This window comes from Anneissia japonica, unplaced genomic scaffold (genome assembly GCF_011630105.1).
Source record: "Anneissia japonica isolate Jap-2015-1 unplaced genomic scaffold, ASM1163010v1 scaffold585_len4108843_cov191, whole genome shotgun sequence".
In the NCBI taxonomy this organism is placed as follows: domain Eukaryota; kingdom Metazoa; phylum Echinodermata; class Crinoidea; order Comatulida; family Comatulidae; genus Anneissia; species Anneissia japonica.
The window spans coordinates 4,033,673-4,057,076 of NW_022716829.1; the positions used below are offsets into that span (position 1 = coordinate 4,033,673).

At 36.8% G+C, this 23,404-nt stretch overlaps 1 protein-coding gene across 1 annotated transcript in view; it reads left to right on the forward strand.

Annotated features, from left to right (window-relative positions):
• The first annotated feature begins 5,107 nt into the window (after window positions 1-5,107).
• Window positions 5,108-23,404, forward strand: part of LOC117109904 (interleukin-1 receptor-associated kinase 4-like) — a 27,833-nt gene continuing 9,536 nt past the window's right edge. Inside the window, exons 1-4 of the mRNA XM_033252371.1 lie at window positions 5,108-5,201; window positions 5,960-6,012; window positions 10,992-11,213; window positions 11,929-12,112. Of these exons, the coding sequence (XP_033108262.1) occupies window positions 11,068-11,213; window positions 11,929-12,112 (330 nt within the window). The 5' untranslated portion in view covers window positions 5,108-5,201; window positions 5,960-6,012; window positions 10,992-11,067. The remainder of the gene's footprint in view (window positions 5,202-5,959; window positions 6,013-10,991; window positions 11,214-11,928; window positions 12,113-23,404) is intronic.

Below are 23,404 nucleotides of genomic sequence, written 5' to 3' on the forward strand. Positions count from 1 at the left end.
CTAACGTTGGCTAGAGGTTGTAAATATTAGATGTGATTGTAGACATTGTCTCAACGTCACAGTACGTTGTTGGCCCGACCTCGGTTAGTGAAGGTTGGTTACAACCGTTGGGCCAACGTTGGTTAGAGGTTGTAAATATTAGATGTAATTAAAGACGTTGTTGCAATGTCATGGTACTTCGTTGGCCCGACGTCGGTAAACGTTTGAAATAGACGTTGGTTACCACCGTTGTTGGGTCGAGGTTGGCCAGAGGTAAATATTAAATGTGATTACAGACATTGCCTCAACTTAACAGAACGCTGTTGGCCTGACATCGGTATACGTTAGGAATGGAGGTTGGTTACAACCGTTAGTCCGACGTTGCTTAGAGGTTGATATTAGGATGTAGTTATAGACGTTGTCCTAGCAGAAGCGGGGGGGCTGTCTCTCAGGGGGCCATTGGCCCACCCACTTTTTCTACAGGGCGGCCTGGCCCCCCCAGTTTTTTTTACTATTTCCAGCACCAGTGACAAACATTTTACGAACGCTGCAATGTCATTATTATTATTATTATTAGGCCTATTATTATTATTATTGTTATTGTTATTATTATTATTATTATTTTGTGCTTACACCTTGTTTATTTACGCCTTATAAATTGACCTATTATTATTATAAAAAATATAGATTTTTTATATTTTAACCAAATGTTGATTGACATCTGTATATGTGTGTCTGTAAAGTTTCCTTGAAACCCACCATCGAGCATAAAGAAAAAGTCGCCTGCTTTCGTGAATTCTGTATTTAGGCATATGGGGGGAGGGGGGTAGGCACTCTTAATGGAGCGACGTTCTAGTTCTCTTTATGCTAACCACGAAGATGTATAGTAAGTGTAACTGACTGGCTTACAGTAAACCTTCAAACTAGCATAATATAACCACTTTATCGAGTAAAAACAAATTCTTTCGAATAAAAAAATATTTCGCTTGACATTAGGAATTAATCATTTGTCACTGATCGGCTATGGCAAGTGTTATATTGAAAAGTGGCAGATTGAAGGGGTCCCCGTCAGCCGGGACCCCATTCTCCTATTTGTTTTTCAAAATTATTTTTAAAAAATTGGAGAAAACAGACAAAATTGTATTCAAGTTTTAATCTGAGAGTGCCATTTAGGGCCATCTAGGTGCGCCATAATCATATTTTTTTCTCAGCCCCAATAGTTGTGGGGCTGAGGCGGGTGGACATTCTATTTACGCAAGACCCTCCCTGGAACCCCTTTATTTCGACCTGGACCCGGCACAGTTGGAGTATCATTTCCGGGCTACATAGAAGGGTAATTTTCATCTATCAGGGAAAAAGGGAAGTTTTCGTCAGGGAACCCATATCAAGGTTAACCCTCATGATAGATAATTCATCGAGGCAGGGACGTATCCAGGGGGGAGCCGTGGTTCCCCCCCCCCCCCCCCCCCCCCCCCAGGACCCATATCTAGCCCGTTCTCCTCATTTCGATTCAGTACTTGCTATAGTAATCATGCCAAGGAAACGGAAGCTGTCTCTTATACACATCTAGATGTGTATAACACATAGGCCTAAGCGTGATTTAAAAAAATCTTAAATCCATAAATCTCAGGCCAGGTCTTTTAAGATAGAAATGCGATACTGTGGTTCAATTTCGTTTTTATCCTTTTGTAAGTTTCTTTAAATGTTCGTTTAATAATACTACTACTAATAGTAATAATAATAGCCAACATAGCAGGTCGAGAACCATGAAAAGTCGTATATAAAGATGTGGGTTACCCACATCTTTATATTTGCACAAGTAATTAAAATTGTTTATTGAGGAGATTAATCACACACTGATAAACAAATGTACTACATTCGGCTGATGCATATAAATGATGTCTATTCAGATTGACAAAAGAAAGATTCAAATGATGTGTACTCCTCATGTGCCCAATAATGCTCTATTTGAACAATTCCTTTCTACGGTCTGTAGACCGCTGCCTGTGGCGAACCATTCTGAAATTAATTAAAATATTTTTTTTTTAACACATAAAATTCTCGATGGGCAATTGTAACACTCTGTTACATTTTCCACCGACCTAGCCAGGTATCATTATCGGCCTTTTGGATATTGTTCGAAAGTTACCAGCATTAAAACATTCACCATAATACAAGCCTAAATGTACACTGTTTTCATCATGTAAAGTGATTGCTGAAAAATCGTTTAGATATCCAAGAAATGCTTCTAAGCATAGATAGAAGGTATTCACACTAGATTACACAAAATTCCGAGTTAGACGTAAAGAAAAATTGCAGTTTTTCCAGAGTAGATACTGCAGAGCATTAAGCGTGACTATCTAATGTGACTGTATTATCAACAAAAATTTAGGTTGTTTATTGATTGACATAGTTTTAAGGTCGATTCAATGTCAGCGTTGATCATTGAATCAACGCCACATTGCTACGCTGTATCGACGAAAAGAATCGACGTTGACATTAGGTTGTTCAATCATCTGACCTAATCTCAACGTCGAATCAACCGCAGGGTAACGTTGAACCAACGTCATATATCGACGTTGTATCAATGACGAGAATCAACTTCACATTGCGACGTTGTATCTTCATCGAGAATCAACGGTGAATTCCAATTGTTGCATTGACTGACCTAATTTCAACGTTAATTCAACGTCATAAAATGTGGAACCAACGTCACATCACGGCGTATCAACAACGAGAATCGACGTTGACTCATAGAAGATGAATTTAGGTTGTTTAGTGACTGACATAGTTTCATTGTCGATTCAACGTCAGTATTCAACGTTGAAACAACGCCACATTCCGACGTTGTATCGACGAAGAGAATCGAAGTTGAATAGACGTTGAAATTAGGTTGTTCAATCATCTGACCAAATCTCAACGTCGAATCAACATCAGTGTGCATCGTTGAACCAACGTCATATAACGACGTTGTGTCAACGACGAGAATCGACGTTGAATAGGAGTTGAATTTAAGTTATACATTGACTGACATAGTTTCAACGTCAGTGTTGAATGTTAATCAACTTCACATTGTGAAGTTGTATCTTCATCGAGAATCGACGTTGAATTCCAGTTGTTGAATTGACTGACCTAATTTCAAAGTTAATTCAACATCATTATAAAACGTGGAACTAAGGTCACATCACGACATTGTATCAACGACGAGAATCGACGTTGAATAGAAGTTGAATTTAAGTTGTTTAGTGACTGACATAGTTTCAACGTCGATTCAACGTCAGTATTCAACGTTGAAACAACGCCACATTGCGACATTGTATTGACGAAGCTAACGTTGGCTAGAGGTTGTAAATATTAGATGTGATTGTAGACATTGTCTCAACGTCACAGTACGTTGTTGGCCCGACCTCGGTAAACGTTAGTGAAGGTTGGTTACAACCTCTAACCGTTGGTTAGAGGTTGTAAATATTAGGAGTTGAATTTAGGTTGTTTAGTGACTGACATAGTTTCAACTTCGATTCAATGTCAGTATTCAACGTTGAAACAACACCACATAGCGAGGTTGTATTGACGAACAGAATCGACGTTGTAAAGACGTTGAATCCCGTTGTTGAGTCGACTGACCAAATTTCAACGTTGATTCAACGTCAGTGTAAAACGTGGAACCAACGTCACATCACGGCGTTGTAGCGACGATGAGAATTGAATGGAAGCACTCCTTTCAAGAGTATGTGCGCATGGTCTTCTTCTGACTGCATCTCTCTACAGTAGTCTAATCAGGACCTTCACACTGCCGGTTGGTTAATTTGTATTGCCAGACCACATGGACCTATTAATAATTATTAATAGGTCCATGGCAAGACATACTAAAACTCAATGATTAAAGTTAGAATAAATTTGCATACATATGACTGGTATACAAGCAAGGGTGGCACCATTGGAGGGGTGGGGTACAGTAGGCCCCCCACCCCGTCAGCGAGAAAAAGTACAGTTCGTCGTGAGGAAAAAAAATTATATGTATTCTATACATATTAGTAAACTCTAAAATTGATTAAATAAGCCTCTGAAACCTGTAAATTGTCAAAATTACTACTTTCGAAACCTTTTAGGCAACACTCAACCACGCCCACTTTCCTCTCATCTGGGAAATCTTCCCCACGTCGGGGGAATCGGGTCCCCACGTCGGGGGAATCGGGTCCCTTATACACATCACCGCCTAGCATACCCTGCAATTTACTCTATGGTCTGCCACTGGAGTACATGTCGTAAAACAAAGTCAAGAAAAATAATAGGCAGTTGATGTTTTTTCAGGATGTATTTTTCAGGAGTGCCTGCTCTCTTCTTCAGCATAATACCTACTGAAATAATATAACATCGGAGTAAACCATTAATAAGTCCATGCCAAACAAAATCAAATGATGAATAAAAGATAAACAAAACGATCAACACAATAGGCGGTCTGGCCCAGGAAAATGCAGGCCGTTTTAAACACAAACAGGATGCTTCATTAGATCAAGAGTTGTAGAGTTGTACGGTAACCTTTTTAAATATGCCCCATTACCATTTTTTTTTGCTATGTAATTGTAGCCCCAGAAACCTAGGATTTACATTTTATTTTCTAGCAAAATTACTATGATAAATAGGGTTATTCAATGTCTAATAGGCCACCCATGTGCTAATTGCCAGGTGCAACTTGAAAGATAGCTCAGCCACTATCAGTTGATATCGATACATCTTTAACTTCGCCATAAACATTGAAATGCAGTCCAAGAACATTCCCAAGAAATATAAATTTGTTATGGTGGATTTCATCACACACAGTACACAGATGTATTGATTTGAATATTATTTGTGAGGGTGTCTCTGGCTGGATAGAATCTGTTACAATACCAATAGGTCTTTGTGGTCTAGCTGCACAAAGCCCGCTTTGACATTGAGACATTGCGGGTTTGAATACTATCAAACTTTTTACACAAATGATGAGCTATCATTTTTGTTGAAGGACTGGCCCTGATACTGTATTATAGACACATATTTATTTGTATCAAGCATAACTCAGTGTACAGTATCTGTGGCAGCATTCCAACCTGTAACTTCTTGCTACTAGAAAGTGGGTGGCATACTGCTATACTACAGAGAGCCATACAATTGGTGCAGATCTAACCACCAGAACCTTCTGCCATACAACTGACTGTTGCACTCACCACTCGCATATAAGGAAGGTATAGGAAGCCTATGTTGCATTTAAAGCTTCGTGTAAATAATTGGGTTTTTTGCATAGTGCTATAAAACATAAACAAATATAGATACATAAATTTTGCCAAGAAAGGCGGTATCAGGCCGGGGTGCAACGGGTGGAACCAAATTACCAAAGGTCCACATTTTCCAGGGTAGAAAATTCAAAACTCACTCTTGCACATTCCAGAAATCCATCCACCAAACCTCCTTGACCAACTACGACTGCCTCTAATTCGTTGTGCAAGTAAATTTTACTGTATATTTATATGAGCTTTCTGAGGAATTTGAATGTTGTCCCGGGCGCTTGCGTGTCAATGATTCACCTTGTACAAACTTATTTTCTTTCTAGGTTTCACTAGAATAATCTGTATTCTCTCTTGGGAATCATCTTGATACAGCAGGTGCAGATTTAGACCTTTGCATGATGGTAAATGTCAGAGCAAGAAATATAATGTAAACAAAGAAATGTAAAAAAAACAGACATTTTCCCTATATGTATCTGTGCTTCTAGACTGTACTGCACTATTCCCAGTGGTGGTTCCCCTTCCCTACCCTCCTAAATTTCTTAAAATTATTTAAGAAAAGAAAACAAAAATATATATTCAAATTTAGTCCAAGAGTTTAGTCCAAATTTAGTCCTCCCCCCCCCCCCCCCGAGCCATTCTGGTCCACTCCTGTGTATGGGCCTCGGTATCATTCATGTAATTGATTCTCAAGTTGAATGTATTTGTTGATATTTCAGAAAGAGGAAACACACAAAAACCAATTCAAGAATGAACTGAAGCATTTATCAAGGTTTGTGCTAATATTACCTGATCAAGATATCACATACTAATAAATATTTTACTTCATAATATTGAAATATTAAAAAAATATAATTAGTATATGTGAGGGGGCTGGTCCCTTTTATTAGTTACCCTTGGCTTAGGTTTATGTAAAGTCTTAGCTCTCATCTAACATGTTTTGTTTCAACACTCTAAGACCAAAGTTCTTCCTAAAAACATCCTGATTTTCCATCCATTCCTTCCATTAGAATTAGTGACTTTTACATCAAACCATCTTATAAAGTTTGTAATGACAATCCACTCTGTTACATTTAGGGAAAGTCATAGTGGCAACACAAACAAGTGTCTTCTATCATCTTCAGTATGGGGTGCCGTGTGGGCTGGGATTTGCAACAAGGTCTTGGACTAGGCCTCTATAGCCTAAACTATAGTAGGAGGCCTGGCCCTAGGCTAGGTACAGATTTAATTTGAATATTAAAACTGGGGGAGGGAAGGGGCGTAACCACCCTTCTGACTCTTTTTTTCCCCCAGTATTTATAAATATTCTAAAATCTGTATCTCATTCACCCTTCTCCAGTTTTTTCTGTCTTAAAAATCAATTCTACAACATATTTTTTCCTCTGGAGTTTTTTTGAATTTTTCAATCTCCAGCAAAGTTCAAATAGCATCCCAATTCTCCTCCTTTTTGGAATTTTAGGAATTTGGTACTGCTGTTCCTTTGTTGGATCAATTAATCTCTCTAACTATCGCGTTGTATATGTTTTAAGTTAACTTTAATTTTTTTTTTTGTGAAGCGTACAGTTTATGGAATATTTTAAAACCCTTCAGTTTTTTTTTAAATTTTCTATGAAAAGAAATGCGATCATTAATTTCGACCTTGGTACAATGTAAACCTGTATTCCTATGACTACTTATACAGATAAAATAGTATAATACATACTCCAAGTGTTGAAATGCATGCCATCATTTAGGGATTCAACATTAATTATGTCATCATCCTGATGATGACATAATTAATGTCGAAATATTGAATCCCAACATGGCGTGCATTTCAATATTTATACAGAATTTTACTATTTTATAGGCTTAGTCCAAGACCTTGTTGCAAATCCCAGCCAACATAGGCCTGGGTTAGGCCTAGCCTATGTGCCTAGCATAGGGCTCATGATCGCAGTACCCTGACCATTAGAGACGCACTGGGAAGCGTTGTTCATGGCATTGGACTGCAGCGAAAATTAATTCCCCCTTCATTAATGGAACAGACCTATGTCATGCTTGGCTGGCTAGTTTTGCTTTACATTTTGTATGTCTAGTAGTTTTAAAATGTAATTCAAACCAGTCATGCTTGGCTGGTTTTTGATTTACGTTTTAGAACAGAATTTGGAGAGGGTGTTTGATCGAGTCAGACCTACGTTTTAAATTTGAATTACTTTTTAAAGAAATTAGAACTACATTTTGGAAAATTTAAACTACGTTTCAATTTTGGAAATTAGATCTACATTTTGAGAAATTTACGTGTACGTTTTGATAAATTAGACATTGCATTTTGCAATTACATTTTGATTTTAATATGGAATTTTGCTGCGTATGGCACCCCATACTTCAGAACATTAAACACATCCAACCATTTTTCAATGAAGATGGAGCTCTAAATTTGTCCATGCACTGTCTTAAGAACTCTTTTAAACAAAGTAGTGGACTGGCATGAACCAATATTAATTGGAAGTTTATTCCAAATGTGTGGTGCAGCAACCATAGTGATCTATCACCTCATAGACCTAGGCTCAACAAGCAGAAGTTTGTCAGAACCAGAGCGGAGCGAGTACGAGATGGCACATACCACACGAGCAGTTCATGAAGATACTTTGAACATTCACCTTCTGTGTTGTAAAAGTAATGAGTAAAAGTACTTCATATTTCTCTTTTATATTGCACAAGGTATATGTTGGAAATATGCCTACTCAAATTAATTGAAGAATCGAGCGTAATACCCCGATTCTTAACATGAGTTATCATACTTGATCGATCTGACATTCCCCAATGTTGATGTGGAGGTCTTGGCATTTCTTCCTCTGTTAATGGGAACTCTCTTGCAGAAAATTGCATAATTGTATGAGATACCAGGATGCAGTCTCAGCTCACTGATACCTTTAAAGTCAGGATGGTTGATAATAAGATCAAGGCAATGACCAGTCGCATATGTGGGATCAGAAACGTGCTGACACAGACTAAAAGAATCAAGTATGTCAAGAAAATGAATGGTACCTTGATTATTAAAATCATCTACTTGGAGATTGAAATCACCACAGATAATTTAGCCAGAAGAAGAAAGCAAAACTTCTGTCAACATCAGCTGGAAATCATTGAAAAAATCTGAATGAGAAGAACCATGAACCGAAAGGTCCATTGATTAATCTCGGATAAGATAGTACAATACATACTCCCAAGTATCGAAATGCATGCCATCATCGTGACGGGATTGAATATTTCGACATTAATTATGTCATCATCAGGAATGAAAAAATATTCATATTTGCAAGCTTATATGCACAAGTACCAAAAGTGTATAACCAATCAAAACTATAGTAGGTGGCATAGCTATGAATAAACTCAAGATCAAAGCATTACCCTAGTAACTGATCAAAGCTACCTACAAAAACAAAGAGAGCTTCTGTGTCTTTAAGCCTACAGTATTGTTAAGCAATGGGTATAGCCTACATATAGCAAATGCTTCTTTAAACAATAGAATAGACCAGTTTTGTGAACTGTCAATATTATGTTAATATTAGAAAATATTAAACCTAATCTATTACTTACATTACAGGCTACACTATCATTTTCAAGTATACCTGGTAAACCTAAAAACATACTGTAATGCCTCACAGTTTTTTATATGATCATTTATAACACTATCAGATCTTGAAGAAAGTTTTTTAAGTCTAAGATAGTATAATACATACGCCAAGTATCGAAATGCACGCTATTGTGTCACGATTCAATATTTAGACATTACTTATGTCATCATCAGGAATGAAAAATTATCCATGTTATTTGTAAGCTTATATGCACAAATACCAAAGTGTTTGACCAATCAAAACCTTACCTCTAGTAGGTGAAAAAGCTATAAATAAACTAAAGATCAAAGCATCCTTATCCTGCTGTTCAAGTTACCTACAAAATTAAGGAAAGCTCCAGTGTTAAGCAATGGGTGTAGGCTACGTATAGCAAACGCTTCTTTAAACGAAAGTATAGACCAATTTTGTGAACTGTCTATAATGTTAGTATTAGAAAATATTAAACCTATGGCTACATTATCGTTTTCAAGTATACCTTGTAAACCTAAAACATATTGGAATGCCTCACAATTTTGTATATGATCATTTATAACACTATCAGATCGTGAAGAATTTTCTTGAAGTATTATAGTTATTAAGCATCTATCTGTCTTACCAATATAATCACTATTACAACCTGGACATTTAAAATGTTAAACAATAGAGCTCCTATCCTCCTTAGGGGTTTGAGCTTTAGTAGATATAAAGTGAGAGACATTTTTGTACTGCCATAAAGTTATCAATTTTACCTCTATAACTAAGTGTTTCTTTATTTTGTTTAAGAATCTACGTAAAATAGATTCACCTGCCTTTCCTAGATAAGGCAATCTTACCTAGATCTTAACCAAGCTATGATCAGTAGGCCTATCTATTTAGGTTCATTTATTGAGTACATGCTCAACAACTTTTAAAGGGTACCTATTCCACAACATAAATTTTTTAATGTTACAAAGTTCTGTTTGAAGTTTAATGGGAGTACGCAGTTTGTGGGCTCTTGAAAAATTAAACTACGAATTCAAGAAATATTATGGTTCCATGGAGCAAAGCTATCATAATGGATATATTGACCTGTATGTGCATTTTTATGATATGTACTCTTGCTTCCGATGCTGCATTGCCAATTGTAAATCCAGAAAATGTACTTACTGTTTTCAAATGATTCAAAGGTAAAATGTATCTGGCTATGAAAGGCGTTAAAATGACGTAGGATTTTATAAAAATCATTATGTTTAGCTAGTATTAGTGTGTCGTCAACAAAACGAGTAAAACACTTAATAATACCTGATTCTATAAATTTAGGAACTATAGACTCTTCTAGTTCATTCATTAAAATATTGGCTAAAACTGGTCCAAGGGGTGAACACATTGAGACACCATCAGTTTCTTTATAAAATGTGTTATCACTTAAATAAAGTTTTAGTACAGCAATCCCTAAGTAGTTTCCTTAGCGTATCCCTCAACATATCCCTTAAGAACCAGGAGGACAATAATATCAACAATGTGAATGTAATAAAAGCCAGAGGAAAATAAAGAGGACCCAGCAGTCTGCCTTTGGCTGACTGAGTATTAAATTATTAGTGTATAGATCACTCCACTAAATTGCTTTATAAGTCAATCGCTCTCTTTTAGTGTTACCTTTGATAATCCACTGTTGCAGCAGTCATTGGTTGCTATAGTGATATGTGTGCGCAGACAGATAAATCTGTTAAAAATGAATCTGAGGCTATAGGCTACGATCTAGGTCTAAGATGGTCTAAGCCTATGCTTCATTGGCCTCCTGCCTACATCTATTCGTTCCTGAGTCTTGATAATTGGTCTGTTTTTTTTAGTTTATTAGAGTCTCATTTCAAGGAATTCCGTATGTTGTTCATACATAATATTAAATTTAAAGTAACTTTCTTTGGGTTCTAATCAACCTGATTTTCAATGACCACTTGTCAATAAAAGTGAGGTCTGCCCTCACTTTCTGCAGACATTCGTTGTAGTGCTAGGTGTAGAACACTAGCCTATAATTCATCGCGGCACATGATACATAATGTACAGGTTGTTTTCAAATTTTACACAGTAGAACTTTCACACGAAAATTGCTGTTCGGTTTTTAAATTTGTGAAATTTGTTTAAATTTAAATTGATATTGAACTTGTTCCTTTCTTAGGCTCAGCCATAAGAACATCCTTCCGCCTATATACTATTCATTTGATGGACCATCTTTCTGCCTTGTTTACCGATTCATGCCAAATGGGTCCTTGGAAGACTGTTTGAGAAAGTCGTCAACTAGACGTTTATCATGGAGGCGGAGACTTTCCATTGCTACAGATATTGCACTTGGTATAAGTTTTCTCCACAGTGAAAAAATTGTTCATAGGGATATAAAGAGGTAGGTCTTCCCATTTGACTTTTTCTAGTGCAGTTCATGGCTGGAGCAAACAGGGGCCCCAGGCCCACTACTTTTTGGCAGAAAATATGTCTATACAGATTTTTGTATGATCGGAAAGAAATGCGAAAGAAAAGAAAGAAGAAAGAAGGAGGAGAGGAAGCGAAAGAGAGTGTTTATCCAGTTCCCAACCGAGTTACATTTTCTCGCAATTCACATTGGTGAAGGGCGGTCCTGAGTCCCTCACTTGCGCAAAAAAAAAAAAAAAGAAATGAGAAAAAAATAAAAATAATTCTAGAGCTACCTTTGCAGGACCCGTGAGCTGATTTTTTTTTTTGCACTAAGAAAATTAGAAGTCGAGCCAGGAAACTCATTTCCCGCCATCTACGAAGTAAAATTTTCCCGGGGGAGGGCTCTGCACCCCCTTTTCACCCCAGGGACGACCCTCCCCAGGGAAAATGTTGGTTCCTGGGGTTTTTTGGGCAACATTTTGACCTAAATTTGAACCCAGACCACCTGATTCATATTTCCATTCATCATACTCGTGGCCCCATCCCCCCCTTCACTTTTAAAAATGTTACGCCAGCTCTGCAGTAAGCATAAAAGGTTAGCTGATCTCTAATATTCGTAAAAATACAGTACATCTGACGGCATCGGCTTAAAAACAAAAAATTGTTGTGCCTATATTTAGATATTATTATGAATATTTATTTATCAGTGCAAATGTACTTTTGGACGAGAACTTTGTTGGAAAGGTTGCTGACTTTGGTCTAGTACGAAACATTGGTAAAGACAACAAAACACATGTGACAAAGATGATAATTGGCAGCCCAGTTTACATGTGCCGTGAAGCATTCCACGGTGATGTGTCACCCACTGTTGATGTCTACAGCTATGGAGTGGTAAAGCATGCTTTTTTATTTTTCATATCAATTACAAATGAAATATATTATCAATAATAAGAGAAATAATAATTCCCCCACCCCACACTAAATAATTATAGTGAGATCAATTGAAAATGATACATAATTATTGTTAAAATAAAATTACCATTTTCATTTCAGGGTCAACATATTCCTCCTCTACAATTGTTTACCTCTTTCTATCTGATGTTTCTCTAAACTTTATATGTCCTGAGGTTGTCTGTTCCCCTGTTTCTGTCTTCACAGTTTTCTTTTACTTTCTGCCCTGTTCCACCTGTTGTCTGTCCACTTGTTGTCTGTTCCCCTGTCTCTGTCTTCTCTGTTTTCTTTTACTTTCTGCCTTGTTCCCCTGTCTCTGTCTTTCCTGTTTTCTTTAACTTTCTGCCCTGGTCCATCTGTTGTCTGTTCCCCTGTCTCTGTGTTCCCTGTTTTCTTTTACTTTCTGCCCTGTTCCATCTGTTGTCTGTTCCCCTGCCTCTGTGTTCCCTGTTTTCTTTTACTTTCTGCCCTGGTCCATCCGTTGTCAGTTCCCCTGTCCCAGTCTTCCTGTTTTTTTACTTTCTACCCTGGTCCATCTGTTGTGTGTTCCCCTGTCTCTGTCTTTCCTGTGTTCTTTACTTTCTGCCATGGTCCATCTGTTGCCTGTTCTTCTTTAACCATATGCTCTGTCCATCTAAAATTCTTTCACCATTATGTCATTTTGTTATGGTAATCATAAATCATAGCCTCTTACATATTTCGTGCAAACTAACATTCATAAAAATAATGATTTATTATCTACTGATTAACTTGCGACGTATTTGAACCATGAAAAACAAATGATAAACCATGCTTCTTCATGGATAAACTTAAAACAGTCACCCTAATTCTATAGTCGTTTGCATATACGGTACTTTTAAAATCAATCAAGAGGTTTTTTTCTTTTCTCCTCTTTTTGTATTTGACTTTTGTGCAAGTAGCATTGTAACACTATTGTGGGAAAAAAGATAGGAAGCACACACAACATTACTTAGCATTTTTATTTCACAAGCAAGATTGCATCAAGTAACATCAGAGTTCGTAAACTTGTGGTATCATTATGTAAATAAGTTGATGAAAGAGACAGATCTATCCGCGTCAAAGGATAATATTTAATTGACTAACTATTGACCACGCCTATACGCAATTCAGCACAATGACACTGCGAGTTACAGGTTATTCTCTTACCTTTACCCCTGCACCAGTGTATTTTTTAATACCACTTGCTGGCAAGTTGTAAAGTTGTCCAGTCACAATCAGAATAGACATAATGGTACAGTTTCAAACTTCAGACTACATACTTTTTATAAAAGTCAGGTTATCATTTGAGTTCAAGATAATGTTGGCTGTTACTGACTACTAGGCTTAAGTGCTAGACTGAAAACAGGGCTAACTGCAAAGACACCAGGACGGACATAACTATATCAAACACACATCCCTACCAGTTGAATTTACACACATCAATACTAGTTAAGTTTTCTTACACGCATCCCTATCGGTCGAGTTTACACACATCGCTAGTAGTCGAGGTCATTTACACACATCGCTACTAGTCGAGATTACAAATATCGCTAACAGTCGAGTTTGCACATATATCGCTATCAGTCGAGTTTGTACACACATCGCTACTAGTCGAGTTTACACACAGCGCTACTAGTTGAGTTTGATTGGTGCATGCGCAGTATGAAATTTTGTAAAACGCCACCAACGTTGCCGAAAAGTCATTTTTTTTATATGATGTATTTTAATCTTAATTACTTAATTAATTAGTGAATGTATGTTTTGGAATGACAGTAGATAAAAGAGATGTTTTAAGACAATCTCATTTTACAGTTAGAGGTTCTATTTTTTAGAGACAAATTTATTTTACTTTTACAATACAGTAGTAAAAGCCACCACTTATTACAAAAATGCAGTGTAGCTCAAAATAAATCAATAAATAAATATAAATGAGAATTTCAGAAGTGTAAGGGAGTAACTAAAGCATACCCAGGAGAAAAAAAAGAGCTGAATTGCTTGAGTATGTCTAGTGGATAACACATTACAAGTATTTTTATATTGAATTTGAGTCAACTCGGTCCCAAGTCAACTCGGCCCCACTCACATTGGACCCAAGTCAACTTTGCTCCATGTCGGGCCTAAAAGCTAACTTGGTCCTAATTTTCTGTGTATATCGCAAATAGTATCATTCATTAAGCTTATACACTATCATTGCTGATGTAAATTTATTAATTCTTATTACAGTAATCACTAATGCAGAAGTAGGATGTGAATGACAAAATAAAACAAACATTTTAAAACACATTTATAATGCACACATTTACAATACTACATGTACATATATTATAATACACATGTGTGTTGGTGCATGATAATGATAAACTTTAAAGTAAATCATGTTTTTGAAATAAAAATGCTAAGTAATGTTGTGTGTGCTTCCTATCTCTTTAGTCCTGTTTGATTATAAGTTAGACAGTAGTATTTCCACTTACAATAGTGTTACAATGCTACTTTATAATGCACACATTTACAATCTGTCTCTTATACACATCTAGATGTGTATAAGAGACAGACAAAACACATGTGACAAAGATGATAATTGGCAGCCCAGTTTACATGTGCCGTGAAGCATTCCACGGTGAATTTCAGGTACCTTAAAGCTTTTGTCAACGCTTGATATTTTATTGTGCATTTTTTATTTTGTAGCTATGCCCCAAATTACACAATATATTGAACCCATAAATGATTTTTTTTTTCTGATTTGGGGGGCCCAGACTAGCCACCCTCTCCCCCCTCACTGTGCTACCTTGATTGGTTGATTTTTTTTTCTCATTCCCAATTAAGTGACAAAATTGGCATCTCTGATTGAAGATTATCAAATAAAAACAAGAAAAAAGTAATATGTATCACAAGAGGCCTAAATTTGTCTGTGTGTTAAATATACAGAGGTATTTCATGGTATCACCAGTCACACTTTCTGACCAAAATCACCTAATACATCCAATTGCACATGATTGCCCTGTTTGCCTATTTTTGAATATGTATCCCCAATACTTAACCTTCAAGGCTTGTAGTTAGTAATATTGTAGTTTTTCATCAAGAGGGGTAAATTCCCTCTTTTGGTGGCGGCAAGGGTTTGGGGGGGGGGGGTTTGCAAGCACTACACCAATTTTCTGCCCTAGGACAGCGTTGATTGATGATGATATTTGATCACTTTTCGGCAACGTTGGTGGCGTTTTAATTTCATACTGCGCATGCACCAATCAAACTCGACTAGTAGCGATGTGTACCATCCATAGAGCTATTAAATAACTAGAGTGCTGACAAGATGGCGGAGCAATGCAGAGTTATGTATGTGTACCATCCAAGATGGCCGTCGTAGTAAAGCGCCACCTTCAGGCTTAGTATACATATTATTACCATAAATAAGCCCTCTGACTGACTATTATTTCATTAATGATAATGAGTAATGGTAATAACAAATTATTAAACTATCATAGCCAAAACGAGGCCAAGTGGAGCATCCTATTCAAAAATAAAGTACCAAGTAATGAAAATTAAAATCGTGTACATTACACCCATACACCGCAACGCTCGAGTTTCAAACATACGTGTAACGATGTACTGAACTTGCTGCGTCAAGGGCGCAATTGCAAACGATGGCGCATAGGCGAAATTTGATTGGCTAAATCTATAGCAGCCATCTTGGATGGTACACACACACAGCTCTGCGTATTTCGAACATCGAATACATTGCAGTTAGCGCTCTAGTATTCTTATTATATCTCTATGGTACCATCCAAGATGGTCGTCATAGTAAAGCGCCACCTTCAGGCTTAGTATACATATTATTACATATTAATAAGCCCTCTGACTGACTATTATTTCATTAATGATAATGAGTAATGGTAATAACAAATTATTAAACTATTGTAGCCAAAACGAGGCCAAGTGGAGCATCTTATTCAAAAATAAAGTACCAAGGAATGAAATTAAAATCGTGTACATTACACCCAAACACCGCAACTTTCGAGTTTCAAACATACAGGTAACTAGCGCTGTACTGAACTTTCTAAGTAAATTGAAGGCGCATTTGCAAACGATCACGCTTAGCGAAATTTGATTGGCTAAATCTATGGTAGCCATCTTGGATGGTACACACACACAGTTCTGCGTATTTCGAACATCGAATACATTGCGGTTAGCGCTCTAGTATTCTTATTATACCTCTATGGATTCGCTAAATCTATGGCAGCCATCTTGGATGGTACACACACAGTTCTGCGTATTTCGAACATTGCGGTTAGCGCTCTAGTATTGTTATTATATCTCTATGGTGTAAACTCGACTACTAGTGATGTGTGTAAACTCGACCGATAGCGATGTGTGTAATAAAACTCAACTAGTATTGATGTGTGTAAACTCAACTGGTAGGGATGTGTGTTTGATAGTTATGTCCGTCCTGGCGTGCCATACTCTAAGAGATATACAATGTACACTATTGTTGTAATGCAGGTTGGCCTTGAGCTAGAGGAAGACGAACTAGGCTTACAGGCTAGCTGGGTAGTACGTGTGTGTAATAGATCAGATAACAGGAAAGTGGGCTAAAAGTTGCTTTTATGTGTATTAAACCACATAATATTCAAATTAGTTTGTAGCGATGAGTGTATGTGTGCAGCAAATTTCTTGTCAATGTACTGTAATGCAGGCTGGCCTGACGAAGTCGAATAAGGCCTTGGCTGGCTGGGTACGTACAGTACATCTGTGTAGACCTAGGCCCTAGTCTACATCAGATACAGGAAATAAATGTAGGCTACAAGTTGCTTTTATGTGTATTAAACCACACATTCAAATCAGTCCGTAGCCATGATTGTATGTACAGCACATTTCGTGTCGCCGCACTGTGGTGTGGTTGATGACGAGGACGTTGCCGTTAGATACACGATAGCAAGGTCACACATGGAATTTTTGTTCTATTGAGACGGTAGCTTTTCAGCATTGCTCTATGATGATTTTCCTTCACATATGAATTTTTTAGCTTTTCGTACTCTACACTTGGCTATCCGTAGCCAACCACATAGGCCTAGGTACGTAATATATTAGATTTAAATCAGATGTTAATTATATAAAATGTAGGCCGACAGTCGTATTTAATGGGGGCGGAGTGGTTTTTTTTTTTTGCGATTTACCATGGGATGGCTACTGTCATCGTTACCTAGACTTGTAGACGCCTTTGTGCATATAGTAGGGTCAATCTGTCATGTGAGCCCAAAAAAATTGCAAGAAAACGTTTTTTTTATGTTTTTCTGTAGAATGAGGTCTAGAGAAAAACATATAAAAAGTTGGCAAAAATCGAAGCACCGGAAAATGGTTTTTCCAAGATGGCCGCCAAAATGGTGCCAATACCTTAAAAATAGCTATAAATCTGAAAATTTTCTCTTGGAGTCGCAATTTTTGTCTCTAAACCGATGTTTATTGGCCAAGAAACTTGTTAGAAGATGTTTTGATCGATAATGAACAAATTCAAAATGGCATCCAAAATGGCCATTATATATAAATCATAAACTAGTGATTCTACAGTGATATTTTCAGTGGCTATGTTTTCATGATCATAGAATATACCGGTGCCATTTATTGAAAAAGATTCCAAACAGTGTTTTAATAAAATATAGAGCTCAAAATGGAGTCAATACCTATAACAGCTATTAAGCACTCTTGCAGAGCCATGATTTGGATATTATAAATAGTGAATAATGTCAATATTCATATCAGAGAACAAAATGGGAAAAAACAAATAAAGCTGATAGATATGAATAGTAACTAGACCGTAATGATGCATTTTCCTTTACTTTGAGGGAATAGCCCTCCAGGATATTAACAATCATATCTCTACAAGCAGCAGTACATTCCAGCCCATGTTTTGTGCAACTACATTTGGTTGTGCTACATCCTGCAGAGCAGTTGCATCGGATTATTTTGAGTAGTGTGTCAGGTGCTGGTTTATTGTCCGTCATTTTTGGAACTAGTTTGTCGCCTTGTATATCCCAGCCCCATTCAGCAGGATCGATAACACTGTCTGTGGCCATCCACTGCATGACTTGCAAATATGTTCGCCGAGAGTGAAATTTTGTGGCCGAGGTTGTTGGAGGCAGTTTTTCAGGTTTTACAAAAGTCTTTGCTGTAAACTTTCTTGCAAAGGAAATTGTAACATAAGGATATGAGAGACTGGGTTTGGGTCCCATTAAACAATGATACCATAACTTTGCATCTATTTGCTTCTATTGTAAGCTGATCTTCCTTTGGTGCGCAAAATATTTTGGAACTAGCACGCAGGATAGGGTCACACTTAGTAACTTTCTGAAAGACAGACTTTTTGCCAATCCCATAGATTCTTGAAGTTGTATCACAACAAGAGAATGCATGGGCAAACAACATATCACGGCACATATCATCACCTAGTATTTGTTTCAGAACCTTAATGTTATAAGCGTATGGATTCTCTTTGTCTTTGTCGGACCGAAAGTAGAGGTCCTTACAATCCTTTGTTCCGTAATAAAGTAACAGCAGATCTATGTCTTCTCCAATGAGGGTTGTTAACTTGTAGGATGACATTGTAACAGCTGCTTTTACTATATCCACATCTGCATCTCCTTCAGCTTGTATTACATGGTAGCCTTTCTGACGCAGGCGGGTTGCAATCAGATGGATAAGTGCCTGTTTGTTCATATCATTTGAGAGGAAATCTTTTTTTCCAACAAATTTTGTTGAATCTGTTATATTGACCTTATTTGTAACTCGAGTTTATCATTGTTGATGTGCATTGTCTTTTGTACTTGGCCCTCCATTGTATCCGTCAAATACTATGGTTGCCTGGCTATATAGTTTGAGCGTAAAAGATGCGTAGGTATCTACAATTGGAGTATGTGTTCCCTTCTCTCCATTTTAATCTGTGGATAAGAGAGCCTCCATCAAGAACACAATGATCCGTTTTAGAGATGGAACGATGTACTGCAGCGTCTGTTGAAGTGACGTGGTTTCGTAGTGCATTCAGAAGTTGTGCCTCTTCAGGCTTACGCAAAATATGCTTTGCTTCAAACAAAGATGGGGGATATGGTGACAGTTTGTATTTCATTACCTCATCTAAGCAGAGATATAGGATATAGGAGCAGACATTGTCCAAACGGCTCTTTGGTGTTCAGTCATGCCACTTCCTCTGGTTAATCCACCTGTACTCTTCAGAGAACGCATTAGAGTCTGCTCAATGACCAAGTTGGATCCAAGGCCAGCCCAATACTGATTGGAGCGTCTTATCGCATGTAATCCGTTTCTGAATTGTTGTAACACTACAGGGTTATTTGTTTTTAACGCCTGGCATTTCTGGAGGTAGAGATATGCAGATTTCAAGTAATTTGGGTGCCCAGCAGCAGCAAATATGGGTAAGCATTCAGATATAGCATGGATATGCGTTTTCCATGACCTGTACGATCAGCTTCAATAAGCTTGCGAGCAACTCCGAGCATTTTCTGGTAGTTAAGCCACAGTTTGCTTGTTTTTGACCTATAATTCACACATTTTAGAATTCAGAGCATTGATATTGATATTGTTAAGGCAGTTTGATTTCAATAATGTGTCTAAAGCTAGATGCTGATTGGCTAAGAGTTTGATCTGTATTACTCTTGAGTGGGCATGCATTCATTTCCTTGTTTATTAAAAGCTGATTTGACCGTTATCTTTTCTCTTTTTTTTTAAATTAAAAGGATTTTATATTATATTAACCTAAAAAAATAAACTTGCATTTAATATTAAAATAAAATGACGTCATTATGTCAAAAATGACATCATTTTTGACATAATGACGTCATTTTGTATGTTATGATGTCACCTAAAAAACTTCAGACACCTTCAAGACATATGCACTTAGCAAAATATGCAATATTTTTAGTAATACTGTATTTACATTCAAAACGGTAGATTATTGTTGAATTCCACATTTATGAGTAGATTTTACTCATTTTTACACATTTGGCGGCCATCTTTGTTTTACCTCATATTTTGAACCTTTCCGGTGGTTTGATTTTTGCCAACTTTTGATATGTTATTCCCCACATGTTATTGTACATAAAACCATCATAAAATGTTTTCTTGCAATTTTTGGGGGTAATTGCATTTTCTTCATATTTTGACTCTACTAATATAGTAATGATGAAGATCGTTCGTGTACCTACTGACTGATGAGGCATGATTAAAAGTGCCTCTCATTTTCAATGGATTACATTCCATTCCAACCATGGTATAACCAGTCGATGGATAGCCCAGTAATGAGATATTTTGTTTAGATTTCACAGCGTGTTCCATGTACCTCCTCCATTTATTTAAAATTAAATTATTAAAACATTGCCTATAATCTAGTAATGTACTAGTATATTATTTAATCTAGTAGTAATGTATATAATTAAAAACATATTGGGCAAGTATTCATACTTCTTAATACTGTACAGGTATATTAGACCAGGCTATAATTGAGATAGGTGCCAATTGGAGAGGTAGAAATTCTCATATGGTTTTTCTGTACCAGTTTTTTATGGGGAATCAGAATATGTGAGGTAAAAGGGGTGTAACCTGAGAACTTATGCATGAGGACACTTTTTCAAAATTGCCACCAAAATCCAATAAACTACATATATATGGGTAAAATAAGCACAGAAGAGGTAGGTTTGACCAACTTTCGAACATGTAATGATAGGAGTAAAGTATAACTAGCTAAAGTTATTAATGTGAAGATTTCGGGAGGCAATTGAGGGCGCTTTTTAAAATGGCCGCCAAAATTATATAACAACTTAACAGCAGCTTCAATACCCTAGATAAATTTGTTTAATTTACAAAACATGAATGTAATAACTGCTGTTGACTTTTTAAACGTAAAACAACATATTTTAAGGGTGTAAGCTAACTCACTTTTGAAAATGTAAGTAAAAATTCCCCTTTATATTAGCCCTTTTCTGTTTTGAAGAATGGAAAATATCACCAGAATCTTAAAAAAAATTCCAGCTTCCTTACAAATATCCGTTTGGTTTTCATTATTTCTGTGTGCTACACAAGGCATTCCAGACCACAATTTTCATGTATGAAGAAGGCATCAATTCATGTACTACATATTTGTCTTGTAGTGTTTAATTGTGTAGCCCTATGTTGAGCAATAATCTTCAGGTATTACTTTTATCACTGCAATCTGAAAGTCTTCGTATTTATCGTATGAACAATTCTTGGACTTCACGGGAATTTGTTTATTCCATCTGTTCCATCAACTATTTTTATTGACAGTCATTTACCTCTGCTTAATTTCATTCTTGAACGATTAAGTTTGCTAAGTATCTGCAGAAGCTCGAGATTCTGCTAACATGGTGGCAACAATGATATGTCAGTGATGTTGTCTCTGCAAAACTTTCTATTGAACATGTTACTTGCTTGATTTACACTTTTCTCGAAGCAGCAGTAAGACATATTCTTGTCCTTCAGACAAATTTTGTGACAGAACATCTAAAACTCCAAAGTTGCTGAAAGTTTCAACAAACACAGTTTGCGATTACAGAAGCTACTTTTTCCTTTACAAAAGAAAGCAGGGGTGTAATTGTCTGTAATATCGATGTCTGAAAAAGGGAACGGATGATTGCTATGCCCTCCTATTCGTTAAAGCATGCTTTGCATACAGGAAGACTTTCGTGTCGGCTTCTTCTTGGTGGTACTTTGCCAAAACGCAGTTTGCTGAATCAAAAACTACGAATCCCACTTGCACTGAAACCCACTTTGTCGAAAATAAAATAAAAGCAGTATGTAAAACATTAACCACAGCATAACATTCATGTTGGAACACTCTCTTACTATGTATTCGTATAAGAAATAGCAGCTTATTGTAGTTAAATGATTCTTATTGTTTTAATAATATGTAAATCAATTGGCTATCAAGCAAATAAAAGTCAATTTAATAGGACTCGCAGTTAAAAGGTTTTATTAGCATACCTATGATAAATACATAAATTATAATAATCTACAATTATACACACATGACAATTGTGGCTCCAGAAATTTGTCGACAGGGGGTCTGACTTAAGGGGCCGACTAGAGCCTCGGTGGTCAGGGACCTGGCACAACAATCCTGATAGGGTTTGCAGAGGGAGTATTTTAGAAGGATACGATGCTTATCCTTAATTTCATTTCATTCTAATTTTAACTGATAGCCATGCTTTCAAGTGTGTTTTTCTACAGCTATTATCTCTGTGTTTCTTTTGTAACACAGAGATTTGGACTGGGTTTCGGAAAACTAAGTTTTGGCAAACTGGGATTTCATTTCAGCGAACTGTATTGGGCATTCTGGGTTTCGGCAAGCTGAGTTTCTGCAAACTGGGATTTCATAATTTCAGTGAACAACTGGATTCAACAAACTGGATTTTGACAAACTGGTTGGATACCTTCTTGAATACTATTGCTATCGGCGAGAATGCATCCTTGTCACTGAAAGAGATTTTGTATTACTTACAGATCTCCGTAGCAGCTAAGAAAAGCAGACTCGAAAGTTGTCCTGCATGCAATGCATGCTTTAAGGAATTACAACCAATACATAAATATCAACCGTTCCATTCTTGAGACATCGATATTGCAGTCGTTGCTACTGTATATCTTATTTTATAGACAACGGAGAGAGGGTCATTCTAGACACAAACACTAGCAAATACCAAAAGTTGTTCAAATTAAGTGACATTAACTTTCACCAGCGAAGAAATCATCCCTTATTGGATCTCGTGCTTCTGTAGTCAAAGGCAAATTTTTGTTGACACTTTCTGATAACTTTAAAGTTTTAGATGTTCTGTCACAAAAGATATCTGAGGAACTTGAAGATGCGGCATTGAGTTAAGCGGAAAAGTGTAAATCAAGAAAGATGAAATTTTCAATAGAGGCAACAAGATCACAGACGTATCATTGCTACCACCATGTTTGCAAGCAGACCCTTGAGCACTTGAGCAAATTTAATTGCTAAAGAATGGAAATTAAGCAGACGTAAATGATCTGGTCAGTAAAAATAGTATTCACAACACATGGAATGATCAAATGAAGCAAAAAAATGATAGAGTGATGCCCATAGATGTCCAAGAACTGTTTATAATAAAGACGAAGACTTCAGATTGCAGTGATATTAGCAATACATGAAGATTACTGATCAACATAGGGTTACACAGTAAAGGACAATTATGTAATAAA